Raw genomic sequence first — 19,306 nt, 5'->3', positions numbered from 1 at the left:
CAATAAAACCTGCTTCTTCCAAACCAACTAGTTCTTAGTTTAGCATGTAGTAGACCTCCTTTGTATGTTGAAAAAGATATGTCCATTGTGGGATATACAGTGTAATGGGTTTATACAACTTGATTTTTTAGTGTCATTTACTCTAAACTATGATGACTTTGCAAGAGGTTTTTGTTAATACATATGTTGTGGGACATGATGTGGAGGACTCGTGTCGCACCCCATATTTGGTGCCAACTAAACCATCGCTGGTGATTTTTCACGCCACTTTTAAGAGCAAAGAGTAAATACTTCAAAGTCTCAAATATGAACATAAACAAAATCATTACCATTTCTTGTATAAACCTCAAGTGATGAACTACAAATATTCTAAAATCTAGCACAAAGGTACAACCCAATGTTATCAAAACAGCCACAAAAACATCTAAGGTCTTCCAAAACGAACCAACATCTTCAAAACAAGTCAACTTCTCACCCAAGTTGATCTGAAAGGAAAGGGGAAAAGGGTGAGCTACAAGGCTCAATTAAACACATGAACTCAATGAATCAATATCTGAAACGATCGAATGCACATTCAAAGATATTGGATTCAAGAGTTGCAATACAATCAAACACATGAACTCAATGAATCAATAACAACACAAATATTTTTTTGCAATTCTTCATCGCTAAATCTAATGAGGTCTTACTCTCATAGTGGTCTCATGGGCCTTATTGGTAAACTTTATAGGCTCAACATGATCCACTACCACTATCACTAATGTTGTCATAACTTAACCACCTATTAATAGGTGAGTTTTATCACAAAATGCCTTAGTGATATTGGGGGTGAAATCACCCCCTGTATTAGTTATATATAATTTTGTCATATGTCGATGTGGGATTTTATAATCCAACATACCCCCTCACAAATTGCCCCACACAAGGTAACAAGGAAAACCAATTCCTACATAAAAAAGTTGGTCAAATCATTAAACCCAGGCTAACGCCAATCTTTTCGAGAGCTTGGTCGGTCGATATTCAAGCACTAGACAACATTAGTCGTTTTGAAGGCCCAATTAGTATTCAGTCATTGGAACCAATGCCAACTTTTTGAAAGCCCAATTATTCAGTTAATACCCTTAAGTTGGAGCTAGCGCAACTTTTGAAAAGCCCAACTTAAGGAAGCATATTTAAGCCCAGTAAGTTGGGCCCATGATATTTCGAGAGAATAACATGCTTTGATACCATGATAAACTTTATAGGCACATCATGGTCCAAGACCAATATTACTAATGTTGTGACAACTTAACCACCTATAAATAGTTGTTGGGTTTTACCACAAAAGGCCCCGGTGATATTATGATTGGAATCTCCCATATATTAATTGTACATAAGTGTGTCATATGTCTGATGTGAGACCTTATTCTCTAACACTTGTTACCAATTGATCAAAGGCCAAGATTCATCTGATAAAGGGACGCAAACACTATTATTCAGAAGAATTGAATCAAGACTATCAATCAAAGAGACTTGTGGTATATGCCTTGACCCTCGGATGGGCTAGTCTCCTGTCCCCTAAACTTTTGGCAAACAAACAAGAAGAATTGAATCAACCACATGTTCAAATGTTAGTCGATTCGATTACAAACACTTTGAACAATGAAAAGAAGGCAATCATATCTGAATCAACAATCAAATGAGGTACGAATAACAAAGGAGGTAACTATAAATTTAATCAAAGCTTAATAACGACGTAGGTTAGAGATTCAAAAAGAAGGAAGCAAAACAAACAACACAAGGATAATTACATGATTCACTATGTTCCAAACTATGAGTTTCAACAACTAACAATTTCTCCAGGTATTTCTTAGCTTAGATCCTTCTCTTACAAACAAACCCCTTTATTTTTTGTTCTAAGATATGTCAAAAAGGGCTGAAAGAAGCAAAATTTGTCAATAAAAAGAAGACAACTTTCTTTAAGCAGGTGGTGGAAGCTTATATCTGTTGTGGGTTAGCTTATCAAGAAGTGGCAGCTTACTTTACATGAGAGTTTGCTTAAGGAAGAGGTGGCAGCTTAACTTTACAGATGGTGTCTAGTTGTTGTGCTAAAGTCTATCATTTTTCACCCAAACAGTTTGGAAAGTTACACTAAGGCCTCAAAAGAGCTAGGTTGTTACAACTCAAAGGCGTTTCAACTTGGGATCACTAGAGCTCCTGATGCCCTTACGCGTCGTCAAGCCAATGATTCTGCCCATCGTCTTGCTCGACATGCTCTTAACTTGGAGTTGGTTTTTTCATGGTTTAAAGAACCTCCAAACCTCATTTGAGATATTTTAATTGTTTGAGAAATGTAATAGTGGTTTGTGTTGTTTTCTTATATAGTTAGCTTTTTTTTTTTTTTTTTTTTTATGTCAGATCTTATAATAGTTAGTTGGGTTGCCCCAGTTTTTTGTGTTGATCATGAAACTTCTATCGTTGTCTTCAAAGAAAAAAGAAAGTTCAAATTATTCGTTGCCAAACATCGATTAAAGTATAGTCCAAAGTTGTTAATAACATTGACATGACATGTTCATTTGTCTAGATTAAGCATTTCATACTCAAGTATGATAAGCCAAGTCAGCGGTCCAGTCAGCGCCTTCAAACCTGCTGCTGTCTTCCCGCTCTTCTCCGCAGCACCAGTGTTCAAATATAACTCCAACTCTTCAGGAGATCACATCTGTTGGATAGTTCAAAGTCCTTCATTATCTCATGAATTTATCCTTGTAGCTGAATATCCCATGTAACCAATATATATGGAATACAGTGGCTCACTTGAGGGTTTTCTGAGTTGAGTTGATAAAACTGAAACCGTGTTCTTGCTGCAACTTACTGTGCACTGATATCTTTCAAAGTAACGAGAGCAACAACACTAGCAAGGGACATTAGTGAAACCAAGATCACGTGATGCTGCCTCAAATAATTAAGGGTGCTCTATAACTATTACTTCTACTAATAATTGATCATAGTATCTACTGTTTCTCTTTTTCTTTATTTGTTCTTTATATTAGGTCTTATTATTCCTTTGCTCAATCAAATCTCATGGCTACCCTTTTACAACTATAGCGGCTTGAATCCCTTGAGTTTCTAACCAATTTGTAACTGTGTCCCCCAACTATGGACGACTATTTGGTGGAATATTTTGGCATGCATTCCTTCAAATGTTACTGGATATTATAAAAAGTCATCATACACATCTCTCTTACTAAACATGAATAAAAGTATCTAAGACCTATCGAATTGGTAAGAGACACTTTCTCCGCATTCGCTTAGCAAATTCATTTTTCTGTTCAGTTTTCTTATCCCATTCAATTGTACACAACATCACTTTTCTTCCTCGTCTTTGTTCATAGCATAATCTTTACGCTGAAAACTTCTCTAGATCTATGCCATCGTCTGATTGGGGTTTTCTGAATTGGACCATGCACGTAATGCTTAAGGATGTGTTGTGCGGCTTTTAACTCGCTTCATTTCAAGAGGAGGCAAGTTCAAGAAAACCGGCTCTCCTTTTCCAGTACCTTCTCTTTAATTTCAAGAGAGCGCCTTCGTAATATGTCAATAAAATTCCTTTCTATATTTAATTATGCAAATACTTCAATAGTTTATTTAATATGTTTAGATGAATTAGAGAGAGAGTAGAGTTAAAAACTGAACTATTGTTGGTATGTAGTCCACAATCCACAACCTTATTCTTTCTTTTTGGTTTAACTTTTTTCTTCAAACTGCATCTTACCTCTATCTCCTTATTTTGGTTAATCAACGAATTATTATATCCTAAGCTTCTTGAATCAGTTTTAGATGGAGAAATGTTCTCATGTAATCAGTGAGGTCACATGACAAACATATATTGGATACTAAGATGATTTTTTAACACGTGATAATCATTCAATAAACTGATAACACTAATGAAATGATACATTAATTGTAAGAGAGAATCTCAGTATATGAGTAGAGCTAGTTATCTTAGATTCCCTACAAAAATTAATCTCTTATCCCGATATTATCTGTAAACCTCAGAGAAAGACCCATGATCGTCTTGTATTTGTAATCTATCAGATTGTTATTATAAGTATTCATGGGTTTAGTTTACTCATAGCTGGCAAGTTAATTTTGTAATTGATTTGTTTTTGTTTAACGTGCCTTTTCATGCCTCGATAAGCTCTCTCTATTTCTTGAATCTTGATTGGAGCATGCATCATGCATGCATTGTCTTGATCGAATCTAGTTGCACTTGCAACTCTACTGCCGTACTCATCCACAGTTAATAAACCGTGTTTAGGGAACTACGACTTTCTCTTTACCGATGACACTTGTTACTTTTCCTCGAGAGTGACATGCTTTACGAAATCTAATTATAATTTGAGAATTATAACTTTCTGACTTGGAAGAACAGTCATCACAAAAAAATAATACGTATAAGAAGATAGAATGCACTAGTAGGGCCTCATTAAAATTAAGGAAAACTAATTAAAAATGTTTGAAAATTTTAAGTTTTAATGATAGGGACAAAATAAAGGGTAAAATGAATAGAACCAGAATTAACTTTTTAATATAAAATATGGTTTTTTGTTAAAGTGAACAAAACCAAGAGTTTTTCGTTAAAGTTCCCTTAAATTTATATATCGTGCGAGGTTTAAAAAATTGATACATACAGGGGCGGTTCCAAGGTGGTACCCATGGTCCTGAGATCCTATGAAGATCGAGAAATATGGGAGAAATATCTCCAAGAACCCTATGACCATCTGATATAAGACCTGAAAATGCCCAAACAAGTTGATGAAATGCCCATTCAGCAAAATTTGGCATGCATTGGCAAGTGATACTTGATAGGTCTGAACATCAAGTGGGAAGACAAATCTATACATAACGATTGGGCCACAAAGTGTTCAAATAAATGCCTCAATAAAGAAGAAAAAAAATTTAACGATGCCCGCGTATGAATCTTTCACATCGAGTCTGTGAGATTAACGTCTTAAATCCACCACAGGATACAGTACCTCTCTATTTTCATTAAAACCTTGATTCTGGCCAAACGGATCTTAAAAGGTCAAATCTATACTATCTGGAAGGGGATTTGGATCCTCGCCCGATCCCCTCCCTGGGGATCCTAGGGATTAACACACATGGACCGTCGATCAAAAATCATGCGGCCCCAATTAAATACTTTTTATATTTTTAAAAGTAAAGTAGCCTCGTTTTACGTGAAAAATATAAAAAATGAAAAAATTGTGACCGCACGATTTTCTATCAACGGTCTACATGCATTGATCCCTATGATCCCTAGGGAGAGGATCCGACGAGGATCCCTAGGGAGGGGATCTAACAAGGATCCAAATCCATCTGGAAGGGATTAAATTTTACAATTAAAAGTGCCACGGGCCATATGGTCCCTTGATAATAAATAAATGACAACATACAATGATGAGATGGTTGTGTGCGTTTTGGTTTCGATATAAAAATAAAGAGGAATGCTAAAAAGACTCTTAAAATTGAGATTTTCTATTAATTTTTCGTCATTTCATGTACTCATCTTGAGTCTTTAGAGAGTCCCATAAGCATTTCTCAAAAAAAACTAAATAAAAATGATGAGATTGGCTCAAAGCTTCGATTAGAAATCAGTTGACCCAGCTGACAGATCTAATATACACATTCAATAATATAAAGTATTCTGCAGGTTAATCAGAAACCATGGTTTGCACACATATCCACACCATTAACAGCTTACGCTCACATGTAATGCAATTGAAAATCGTGATAACAACTAGAAGCGATTTTAGTAAAAAAATATTAAGGAGATTAAATAAGGAATTATTATTAGCACTTTAAAAATCTCATTTGACATTCTAAACTTTCTATAATTAGTAAGAGAAATACATTTGTGAGGAGTGTAGAATGAAATTTTTGGGGTTCTAATAATAATTCCCATTAAATAATGTGATTATTAATTATTTTATTATTATTTAAATATTAATTAACGTGCTTATTTTCTATTGATGGTGATACATCCTGTTAGTAATACATATAAAACTATTATTCAAATTTAAGTGTCTTTTAAAAAGAGAAATGCTAAAAAACCTTTCTTATACGTAAAACTCTTCAGGAGCTCTTTATCACTTTATATTTTTTTTAAGGTATTACTTTCAATTTTTCATGTCAAAAGCTGCCATAAACCGTTTCGGTTATTTGAAAACGCTTAAATTAACCCTAACTATCAAGCAAAACCTAATTGGTATTTGAAAACATTTTTAATCTTTTTATTTTCACACTGACACAAAACCTCATTGATTGTAGTGAATTTATGTGATCATACAACGAATGAAGATTCTTTTCGGATTCTCTTTATGAGAATTTTCTAATCATATTCGTTCATTGTATATCGTGCAGCAAAAAATTATTGTAAATTTTTTTATTTAAAATTAAACACAAACAATACTTGACGAAAATTAACCGCATGATATACGATAAACGAAAGTTGTTTATATCATACTTAACCAATCCCGAAACTACTGAGCACCGGTCAATGTTATACCGTCAAGGACCCAGAAGAGTTTCCCTCCAACCAGGAGGCCAATCACAGCGCGACACGTGTCGACATCAGAAGCCAATCATAGCGCGACACGTGTCAACATCACAAGCCAATCACAACACGACACGTGTCAATGTCAGAATGAAACTAGAAACTCTCTTCTATAAATAGAGATCATTCTCTCACAATATTTTCGAATGTCATTTGTACTAAATCATTCACTTGTACTCACTAAAGGAGAGCTTGAACCTAGGTACTTGTGTAAACCCTTCACAATTAATGAGAACTCTTCTACTCCGTGGACATAGCCAATCTGGGTGAACCACGTACATCTTGTGTTTGCTCCCTTGTCTCTATCCATTTACATATTTATCCACACTAGTGACCGGAGCAATCTAGCGAAGGTCACAAACTTAACATTTTCTGTTGTACCAAAGTCCTCACTGATTTTGTACATCAACATTTGGCGCCGTCTGTTGGAACGACACTTATTCCCACTCTCTTCAGCTTTGCCAAGCTGGTTTCCACCATTCGTACACTCTCTTTTGACCAGGCATCCCTCTCCAACATGGGGAGCGAAGGAAGCCACAACACACAGAATGACACCCCTCTTGCACTTAGTGGGAAGCAACGAAAGAAGGAAGGAAATAGGGTTGTTCTTCAAGCTAAAGTCGATGAGCTAGAAAATCAGAACAACAAGATAGCAATGAACAATGAGGTCATCCAGGGGCAGTATGAGAAGTTCTTTGAGACGCTCCACGAAACTAGGCATATAAACATGGGAGCTCGTTGCCCCTGTGGACATTAACCATCATCTGGGTGCCCCCTAACATGGATGGTTACCTCCCTTCGACATGGGTATCCTTGATGAGGAACGAGCTAATCATCAAAACATTGATCAACACGAAACTTCTCTCAACCCAGATGCTTCGACTCGAAGTAGAAGAAGTGGAGGAAGACACCTCATTGAAGAAGGGTTGGAAGGATCGAAAGCCGTTTATCGTGACTGCCGAGATTTCCTAAAGCAACGTCAAGAGAATCCCTTCCATATATGCTCGAAGATCAATGACCCAAGGGTTTCTAAAAGACTCGGTCCCTTCCCACGACCCAAGCCAGCTGCCAATCTTGGGAAGGAACGACAGGTCCCAGCGGAACATGAAGGTACGGGGGACTCTGAGGTATTCCGACAGACTCGCTCTAGAAGTCAGTACGGCGAGTCCAAGAAAAAACCACACACCCTTACTCAAACTTTCCTACTTCCAAGAGGCAATGGAGACTTACGAAAGAAAACTCCCGTGGTACATGACTCCACTCAATACCCCCTTGTCCTACAGCTCATTAAGGAAGTAAACAAGTTGAAGGCCGAACATCAGGCCGAGATACCTGACAGGAACCAACCCAGGCCTGGCCCTCTCATAAGAAGGATCATCACACCCCCTTCAAGCGAAGACAAAACAAAAGCTTGGTTTACAACTCTATACTGGAAGGGAGGACCCAATTGAACACCTTAACCTCTTTGAGTCCACCATGGCATATCGGATCCACACCGACGAAGAGCGATGTCTTCTCTTCCCCTCCACCTTCTCTGGCGGAGCTCTAAACTGGTATTGCCGTCTTCTACCTGAGACAGTAGACTCATTTGAGGAATTGAGGAAACTATTTGTCTCTCAACACATCTGCCAGACTGATCACTTGCATTCTGCAGATGATTTGTACACTATTCACCAGAAGCCGGACGAGTCACTACGAGAGTATGCCGGTGGCTTCAGCCATGAGTATTCTCGCTGCACTGAGGCAGATGACAAGACCGCCCTCAAGGCCTTCACGGCATGCCTACGTGATTGTTTATTCAAGTATATGATCAATGCCAACACTTGGAAGACTTACTCTGAGGTGATGGCACATGCTTACAACCACGCCTCCGCCGAAGCAAAGACATACCAAGGGAACCCCCATATGGTTAACCCCTATCAACAAATGGGAAGTGGAAGTCAAGTTCTACCAAGTGAGGAGATATTGGCCATTCAGACGCCCATTGCATCATCTTCTGCCTCATTTCGCTACTCGCTAAGTCACCAAACGTATATGTCTCTTGATAGCAACCCATTACAACAAGAGGGATAAAAGTTCGTATCAAGATAACCAGGGGTTAACGTACCGTCGACTATTATGACTATGAGGCCAAGCCTCACTCTTTCAAAGTGGAGGACTAGGTACTGAAGGAAATGCTATTATAAGAAGGCATACACATTACAAATGTTTTGACTCTCAATCGCTTGAGATCTTTTGTCACACAAGCCATTCGACAAATATTTAAAGAAGAGGGAATTCAGGCAACTTCTTCTGAGTCTTTTGCGTTCCTAGCTCTAGAACACTTGGTCTACGCTGACCTACCCTTATACTCCAACTCAGAGCTTCAACATGCATACTTTGACACAAAGTATGTGATACTAAGTGTTACAACCAACATGGTTCACATATCAAAAGCATGGATCCTTTCATGCATAACAAAACATTCATAAGCATCACTCATATCAATCAACATAAACATTATACATTCCAACACATTCATACATAAATATCATACATTCCAACACATTCATACATAAACATCATACATTCCAACACATCCATACATAAGCCAACTATGCTTCGAAAGGATTCAACATACTTTGTGTCTTCGACACTTGCTACAATGTGCCTCGACACCTTACCCTTATTCTCACCAACCAGGTGATGAAATGTGAAGAAGGAACTCATCTTCATGCCACCAACTAGGTGATGAAATGTACAACCCGTACTCTCATTCATGCCACCAACCAGGTGATGAAATGTACAACCCGTACTCTAATATCTTTTGGCAACTTGCCACTCATGCCACCAACTAGGTGAAGAAGGAACTCATCTTCATGTTACCAACCAGGTGATGAAATGTACAACCCGTACTCTAATATCATTTGGCAACTTGTCACTTATGCCACCAACCAGGTGAAGAAGGAACTCATCTTCATGCCACTAACCAGGTGATGAAATGTACAACCCGTACTCTCCTTCATGCCATCAACCAGGTGATGAAATGTACAACCCGTACTCTAATATCATTTGGCAACTTGTCATTCATGCCACCAACCAGGTGAAGAAGGAACTCATCTTTGTGCCACCAAGCAGGTGATGAAATGTGATGAAAGGTGATGAAGGAACTCACCTTCGTACCACCAAAAAAGTGATGAAAGCAACTTACCATTCATTCCACCTACCAGAAGACGAATGGTACAACTTGTACATGTGAACTCCTATCATTCATAAATAATAAAAAAACCCTCAAGCTTGACAACTCAACTAGGAGAGCACTTATGCCCAACAAGAGTTATAGTCACCAACAAAGTCTTATTGCAAGCCAACAACAACTTTAGTGCATGGCATACTAAGATCAAGCTATTCAGCACTCTTACATCTGCTTCAGACATTTCCCCTATGTAACAATGCAAACACTACAACTTGTAAAAAGCTTCACACACTCTTGATCAAGACAGTGTGAAGCAAAACCAATTTATGGTGCCAACAAGAGTTTCATCAAAAGAGTTCAACCACAATTCTCAAAAGCTTCACACACTCTTGATCAAGACAGTGTGAAGCAAAACCAATTTATGGTGCGAACAAGGGCTTCATCAATGGAGGGCAACCACAATTCTCAAAAGCTTCACACACTCTTAATCAAGACAGTGTGAAGCAAAACCAATTTATGGTGCCAACAAAAGTTTCATCAATGAAGGGCAACCACAATTCTCAAAAGCTTCACACACTCTTGATCAAGACAATGTGAAGCAAAACCAATTTATGGTGCCAACAAGAGCTTCATCAATGGAGGGTAACCACAATTCTCAAAAGCTTCACACACTCTTGATCAAGACAGTGTGAAGCAAAACCAATTTATAGTGCCAACAAAAGCTTCATCAATGGAGGGCAACCACAATTCTCAAAAGCTTCACACACTCTTGATCAAGACAGAGTGAAGCAAAACCAATTTATGATGCCAACAAAAGCTTCATCAAAGGTGGGCAACCACAATTCTCAAAAGCTTCACACACTCTTGATCAAGACAGTGTGAAGCAAAACCAATTTATGGTGCCAACAAAAGCCTCATCAAAGGAGTTTAACCACAATTCTCAAAAGTTTCACACACACTTGATCAAGACAGTGTGAAGCAAAACCAATTTATGGTGCCAACAAAAGCTTTATCAATGAAGGGCAATTACAACTCGTAGAAAGCTTCACACACCCTTGATCAAGACTGTTTGAAGCAAATTCAATTTATATGGTTCATCCAAACCTTCGACTACTACAAGGCGTGACTTGCATCACAATCTCTTGCTCAACAATGTGGAAGCAAAATTTGTATATGTTGTCTCTCTCACATTTTCAAATTTCTAATTTTCCCAAAAAAAAAAAAAGGAAATTGGGAAATTCAACAAATTTCTAGTTTTCCTAAAAAAAAAAAAAGAAATCGGGAAATTCAACAAAGTTTCACCACAAAAGCTTCACCAACAAAAGCTTTATCAATGGATGACAACTACAAATTCTCAAAAGCTTCACACTATCTTGATCAAGATAGTGTGAAGCAAAATCAATTCATGGTAATCAACAAAGCTTCACCACAAAAGCTTCATCAACAAAAGCTTCATCAATGGAGGACAACTACAAATTCTCAAAAGCTTCACACTATCTTGATCAAGATAGTGTGAAGCAAAATCAATTCATGGTACCCAACAAAGCTTCAACTCCAAAGCTTCACCCACAAAAACTTCACCCACAATAGCTTCACCTACAAAAGCTTCACCCATAAAAGCTTCACCCATAAAAATTTCACCAACAAAAGCTTCACCTACCACAAAAGCTTCACCCACCACAAAAGCACCCAACAAAGCTTCAACTCCAAAGCTTCACCCACAAAAACTTCACCCACAATAGCTTCACTTACAAAAGCTTCACCCATAAAAATTTCACCAACAAAAGCTTCACCTACCACAAAAGCTTCACCCACCACAAAAGCTTTACCCACAAAAGTTTCACCTACCACAAAAGCTTCACCTACAAAAGCTTCACCCATAAAAGCTTCACCTATAAAAGCTTCCTCATAAAAGCTTTACCTACAAAAGTTTCACCCACAAAAGTTTCCCCCACCACAAAAGCTTCACCCACAAAAGCACCAACAAAAGCTTCACCCACCACAAAAGTTTTACCCACAAAAACTTCACCCACAAAAGCTTCACCTACAAAGCTTCAACACAAAAGCTTCACCTACAAAAGCTTCACACTATCTTGATCAAGATAGTGTGAAGCAAAATCAATTCATGGTACGCAACAAAGCTTCATTTACAAAATTTCACCTATAAAGCTTAATATATATATATATATATATTTTTTTTTTTTGGAAATTTTTACCTAGGCTTCCTCTTCTTTGGGCCTAACAACTTTCATAACAAATATATATGAAGGAGGAGTTTTGGGCTACCACTTAGAAAGGAAAATGGTGAAGTTTTGTTACTTTGGAAACTTGGCTACTAGCAAGACACGACCGGAGACTTGCGGGACTCCTACCATATGCTACTGCACCTTGATACTCGGAAGTCTCACGACTACTCAGTGACTTGGATTTTTTCAAGTCTCAAACCGAGAAGTTTTCCTCACTCGGGAAATTAAGGGAGCACTATCTCTACCTACATGCTTCACTCACAAAACTTCAACATACAAGCTTCAACAAAAGGAAAAATTCAAAGAACTTAGTGAAGAAGGCCTTGGTGTATTTAACACAATACGTTAAAATGAAGCAAAGCTTGTTTATTGATATCTCCGATAAGTTACAAATATGTACATATACATGAATCAAAATAAACAAACAAGAGGGAGCCTTCACAAAGGTTGCTCAGGAGAAGTCTCAGCAGTCGGCAGAGCCCCAGAAAGAGGAGGCACCAGAGGATGATTATTCGGAGCCTCAGTACTAGGCAAAACCCCATAAGGAGGAGGCACCGAAGGTTGATCATTTGGAGCTTCATTACGCGGTACAACCCCAGAAGACGAAGGCAATAAATGCCTTTGGAACAAACCCACAAACCTCTGATGATTAAGTAAAATCTGACCATCAGATTCATGCAGCTGGTCGAGCTTCATTTTCATGTTTGTAGCATAGTCATGTGCGAGCCTGTGCAACTGTTTATTCTCATGCTTGAGCCATATGATCTCCTGTTTGAGACTTATCACTTCACCCGCCAATGATTCAACTTGGCGGGTTCGAGCAAATAGGAGTTGGGCCATATTAGACATAGAACCTGCACACTGAACACTGAGCCAGAGAATCCTTAACAGCCAACTTATCAGACCGTTTGGAAAGTAGTCTGTTATCTTTGGGAGTGAGAAGGTTCCTGGCCACCACCGCAGTAGTCATATCATTCTTCATCATAGAGTCCCCAATAGTAAGATGACCAGTATGGGATAAAAAGGATGGGCGCCATATGTTGTCTTGAGAAGGCATGGTTACCTTTTCACCAAAGTTCAAGTCAAAACGACGGTCAGATGGGCCAGACATTCTCAGAAATGATGAAAGAGAAATGAGGTGCAATAAATCTTTGAAGTAAAGAGAAAATTCCTACAAGCAATAACTCTCTGAATGTACTTCTTGCACACAATTGGTGCCCTTATAAAAGAAAGGGCAACAGGGTCGTTGGTTCAAACATCGAAGAGGCACCACTTTCCACACGCAACAGCAGCTCCTAGGGTACTACAAATAACTTTGTCAAAGATCTCTAACAAAGTTTAGACACATAAATTTTGAAGGTTCAGCTACCCTACCATTACTCACAAGGGTAAAAGAACAGCACCACTGCTTGATAACTGGAAAGTCTCTGTGTGTGTTAACCTCTGTGCTCCGTGGCAAGGCAGATTGGCAAAAATACCAACCTTTACTCACATCGAGAAAACACTCCCAACATGATTACTTGCTCAAAAATCAAAGAGGCACCGTTCCCCGAATCTCGATAGCCAAACTCCCAACAGGATTACTTGCTCAAAAATCGAAGAGGCACCGCTTTCCGAATCTCAAGAGCCAGACTCCCAACATGATTGCTTTCTCAAAAATCGAAGAGGCACCATTCTACGAATCTCAAGAGCCAGATCCCCGACATGATTGCTTGTTCGAAAACCGAAAAGGCACCGCTTTCCAAACTTCGAGAGCTAGATTTCCTTGGATAAAGCTTGTCTGCAATCTTCACACGCAACATCAGCTTTCCAGTTACCACAGACCACTTTTTCAAAGTGCTCTGACAAAGTTAAAACATGTGAATCTTGCAACTCCCACTACATTGCTATGATCGAGAAGGGTAAAGGAACATCGTTACCACTCGCTGTTAGGACAATTCCTATATATGTCGACCTTCATCTTCCACAGCCAGGTAAACCTGCAAATAAAAAAAAAATGCTCAACTTTTCTTCACATCCCAAAGGGCACTCTCAGCAGAGTCTCTTGAAATACTCAGCTTCTTTTCCCCCGATAATACCTCTGCAAACAAGCCACACCAGAGTAAGAGTATCTCATATCATCAGGCTCAAAAGCAAGAGTATCCCATATCATGCTTTTTCCATGTCTTTTCCTTTGGCCTTGTTCTTACTTGCAAGACAAGGAGAAAAAGTGCAATCAGTCAGCACTTGGAATCAAGCTTCCAGTCATGAACTGACTACCTGGAACCCTTTGATTGACTACTTACCTATCATTGCTCTCGAGTACTCATCTTCAACATCTTATGCTTTCAGAGAGAATACCACATCTGCCTGAGGAACAGATAGGGCAAATGAGAATGATACAAGAAAGTATGTGGAGACAAGCGTAACAGAACATGTGCCGACACATCTACTACTTTGTCAACATCAAAAGTATCCCATATCATCAGGGTCGAACGTACTCTAAATTTGATGGACTTGTTTCGACCCTCAAATTCTTGAGTCGGCCTTATACTCTGGAGGAAACTAGAAAACCCTCCAGCCCAGTTCAAGAATAAGCCTGTGGAAAGTTACTTCTTCAAAAGCAAAAGTATCTCATATCATCTCTTCTCCATTTGTTTCTCCTTATCCTTGTTGCTGTTTACGATACAAGAAGAAAGAGAACAATCAACTGGAAGCCGAAGTCGAACCTCTGATCCAGGTTGCTTGCTTGGAAGTCTGATTACTTACCTTGTCTGTTACCTCATTCGGCAAATCTCCTAGCTCGGCGACTTGGGGGACTCCTACTATAGGGTTTGTATAGCATTTGACCAAGCTCGAAACTACAATTAAGCTTCAAGTGAAATTGATACATTACCTTGTGCATCTTCATCGGTTAAAGATACCACCCCTGGATGGAGGAAAAATACTTCCAGAGAAGATGCCACATTTACATAAGAGACAGATAAGGCAAGTGAAAATGATACCACACTTCGGTACTTAGAAGTTTGGTGATTACTCAATGACTTGGATCTTGCAAGTCCCTAACCGAGGAGCTTCCCTCACTCGGGAACTTAGGGGAGCACTGTTTATACCATACTTGACCAATCCCGAAACTACTGAGCACCGATCAACGTTATACCGTCAATGACCCAGAAGAGTTTTCCTCCAACCAGGGGGCCAATCACAGCGCGACACATGTCGACATCAGTAGCCAATCATAGCGCGACATGTGTCAACATCAAAAGAGAATCACAACACGACACGTGTCAATGTCAAAATGAAACTAGAAACTCTCTTCTATAAATAGAGATCATTCTCTCACAATATTTTCGAATGTTATTTGTACTAAATCATTCACTTGTATTCAATAAAGGAGAGCTTGAACCTATGTACTTGTGTAAACCCTTCACAATTAATGAGAACTCCTCTACTCCGTGGACGTAGCCAATCTGGGTGAACCACGTACATCTTGTGTTTGCTTCCCTGTGTCTATCCATTTACATATTTATCCACACTGGTGACCGGAGCAATTTAGTGAAGGTCACAAATTTAACATTTTCTGTTGTACCAAAGTCCTCATTGATTTTGTGCATCAACAAAAGTAATTAGAGAATTTCTGGAATCCTCTCACAAACGATCCGGAGAGGATCCTCGCCTGCAATCCAGCACACAGTGGCACCTTGGATTCTTCGGTAATTCGACTAATGCACTAGTTAACTCACAAGATATCTTACATATTATACATGAAGTAAACCCCACCTTTCACGTTTCGGACACGTGACACTTAACCATACATGCATCAATCTAATCAGTACGCACTAGTGTCATCAAACGCAGCAGTCAGCCAAAATAGAGAGGAACGATTTTTATTCAGAACACTATTCTATCATTATTATTTCTTTTAATTATAATATATATTTTTCTAAGGTTGTTTTCCTTCCGATTCTTAGCCCAACTAATTATTAGAATGAAATCTTGTTTGTTAAAACAGTTTGATCGAGATTCCTAACATCATTTAAGTGATTTAATTTTTGTACTTATTATGCATTTAATGTTCTACAAATTATAAAATATAAGCAAATTCAAATAATATTTTGAAAAATATAATAATTACTTAACAATCAATAATCGAGTAATATTTTTCTTTTCATAGTTCTAAAAAAAATTAATGCATTTGCATAATTATTAATATATTTAAAAAAAATATTATTGATATGGGTACATTCAGCAAAAAAAACCATGGTACAAATTATATTAAGAAATATGGGTGCATATTAAAATTTAAAATTCATGTGGGTACAAATAAAAAGTAAAAACAATATTGATACATTATAAAATTGGTACAAAATAAAAATAGAAGTATATGAAAAATACAAAATGTATATTTGGAATGGTTAATTAATAAATTTTTTATTTTTAAAATTGACATGTAAATGATTTAATATTTAAGTAATGACATGGACGAAAGTCAAAGAACCTTGATAAAAAAAACAAAATACAATTAATGTGAAATGAAAATTTAATTGGGAATTGTTATTGGCATTCCAAAATTCTCATTCTACAATCCAAACTTTCTATATTTAAAAGAAAACTACACTTGTGAGAAATGTAGAATGAGATTTTTGAAGTGCCAATAACACTTCCTATTTAATTTATCGTTTTTCCTTTATTATACAAGTGGAACATTTTACTCACGTCGTTTATAAATTAGAAAAACCAAAATTTCTAAGCTAAATTTAATTTAAAATTTTGATTCACTACCATTATCTTTTTTTATTATAATACTTGAAAAGAAATACGTCACTTGTACTCATAAACAGAGAGAGAAAAGAAAAGTATGGGATTCAAACATGGGAACCTGCTTATCTGCACTTCTCATACACTTTAATCCTCTTTTATAAGTATGTCAACCATTTATATTAATTTTTTTTATAGAAATAATAAAATAAAAAATAATAGTAATATAAAAGGTTAATTTGACTTAATTGTGATCATATAAATAGAAAATAATAAAAATGTATGAAAAGTGGGAAGGCAGATAAGCCAGTTCGTGGAAACCCCCATCATCCCATGTGAGCTTCAAAACCCAGATCCACTCAAATTTTAACGTACAAAACACGACCCACCACCTTTCCAAAAAATGATGGACCACAAAAACCCTCATCACGCAAAAATCATTATCAAGTAGCTTAATTTGCTCAACACACCAAAATGGAGTCGTCGAGGACGAGAAAAGATCCGACCAATGATATGACCAAATCCAATCCTCACCCTCACCGCCGTCACCTCCACCAAAAATCACAAACACTACCACCCTCACCCTCCCACTCCTTCCATTCCTCCTCCTCCTCCTCCGATTTCGAGTTCACCATCTCTCTCTCTCCTCGCAAATCCTCCAACGCCATCTGCCCCGCCGACGAGCTCTTCTACAAAGGCCAGATCCTCCCACTCCACCTCTCCCCTCGCCTCTCCATGGTCCGCAACCTCCGCCTCCCCTCCTCCGCATCCTACTCTTCCTTCTCCGACACCACCACGTCGCGTGACTCCACCGGCAGCTCCTCCAACGAGTCACGTGACTCCACCTCCTCTTTTGCCAGCGACCTCGTACTCTTGGCCGACCAGTCATGCGACTCCTCCCGCCGCGACAGCTCCGTCGCCGAGGAAAACAACGAGGACTCGTTGTTCAAGCGCGCCTTCAACTACAACAATAACAAGTACGTGAGCGTCCACTCCAACGACAGCGTTTCGAAGAAGAAGTACTTTTCCTTGTCGATATTCTCCTCCGTGTTTAAGAAGGAGCCGAAAGTACAGAAGAACAACACGACAGATCCTCACAACAACACCGCCAACCCCGCCACGGCGGGACTCGGGTCTAACAATGCAGTGAAACCTAAACGCATGAGCACTACTGCCAAGGAGGTTATTAGTAAGTACTTGAAGAAGGTGAAGCCCTTGTATGAAAAACTCTCCCAAAAACAACAACAACAACAACAACAAATGGGGGGAAGAGGAGGAGGATTGGGGATCATGACCACAACATCAATATCAACACCGAAAACATCCGACAAATGCACGGGGGTGGCGACGGCGAGGAACAATAATACAGATTGTGGTTCTAACAATCATGTATTAGTTTCTCATTCCTTCTCGGGTAACCTCAGGTACCCAAGAAGAAGAGAGTACATTTCTAGCTGCCCTTCTTCAATGAGGGGATCCCCGAGCCACTCTGGGGTTCTTTCCCGCACTTTGGGTCTAACGGGCTCGGGTGGTGGCGGCGCTAGTAGTAGCACGTCGTCGTACGGCGACAGATCGTCGATGGAGGAGCTTCAGAGTGCAATTCAAGGCGCAATTGCTCATTGCAAGAACTCCTTGGTTCATGGCAAGAGCACTATAACAATGGTCAGTCATGAGATTTGAGATCCAAGTTAATTAATTAAATGTAAAATAATAAATTATTTTGTTTGACTAATTAGACCTCAAGTTAATTGTAAGTGTTTGCATCTCTGTGTTTGTTTCCAAGAGAGAGCAGGTCAGCTGAAAAGCTGCATGCATGCATGATGATTCGAGGACTTATGTGAAATAAGTGTACTATCATTATCATTGTAGTAGTGTTTTGATTCAATACTATAGTACATGTGTAAATTTAACTTACATGCTTTAGGTTCTTGAACTAAAACGTTACGTAGTATATGTTTATATGCAAGTTGCTCTCTGTGATGCATGTGATGGGTGGTATTTTGGAACCCACTCATTTGGTTTTGGTCCCAAATATTAAGGAACAGATCAAAATGAGTTTAGTACACACTTGCCCTTCGAACTTGAAACTTATAATCTTGTTTTTCTAAGGCTGTGTTTGGTTTGTTAGCTTTTGGTTTTTCGATTAGTGACCCCAAAAAAAACCAGAAATGTTAATTTGACGCGAATTATTGTAGCATGGAAGTTATGCTTTTGGCTTTGCTTTTTCCGTGTTTGTTTGTGAGGATTATTTCAGTTGTCATAACCTTTTATAGCTCTCTGGATTCCTTCCACCTAATCACCTAATTTGAACTCTTAAAATTTGATCTAACGGCTAAAGTTATTATAAATTTTAAAGGGACCTCCTATTTGTAGCCATTTGATCAAATTTCAAAGGCCAAAATTGATTGATTTGGTGGATTTGATAGAAGGGATCATCCCGATCCCTTTGCTTATAGATCAGCTTTTTCTGGAAATGTGTATGATTTTTTTTACTTTTATATATTTTGTAACTTTTTTTGTTTTTTGTTTTCCTATAAACTGGGAATTGCATTA

At 38.4% G+C, this 19,306-nt stretch overlaps 1 protein-coding gene across 1 annotated transcript; it reads left to right on the top strand.

The window, feature by feature from the left end:
• Positions 1 to 17,072: 17,072 nt before the first annotated feature.
• LOC126597140 (probable membrane-associated kinase regulator 1) lies at positions 17,073 to 18,667 on the top strand. Its single transcript, XM_050263908.1, has one exon. It carries the CDS (start codon positions 17,228 to 17,230, stop codon positions 18,431 to 18,433), a length of 1,206 nt encoding a protein of 401 aa, XP_050119865.1. The 5' UTR covers positions 17,073 to 17,227; the 3' UTR covers positions 18,434 to 18,667.
• The last annotated feature ends 639 nt before the right edge of the window (positions 18,668 to 19,306 follow it).

Source organism: Malus sylvestris, chromosome 13 (genome assembly GCF_916048215.2).
Source record: "Malus sylvestris chromosome 13, drMalSylv7.2, whole genome shotgun sequence".
NCBI lineage: Eukaryota > Viridiplantae > Streptophyta > Magnoliopsida > Rosales > Rosaceae > Malus > Malus sylvestris.
Note: the sequence above shows the minus strand (reverse complement) of the source record. Positions and strands in the feature narration are given on the sequence as shown.

What these genes read in the sequence shown, in the direction of transcription:
- LOC126597140 (XM_050263908.1), top strand. Translation starts at nt 17,228, where the DNA reads ATGGAGTCGTCGAGGACGAGAAAAGATCCGACCAATGATATGACCAAA.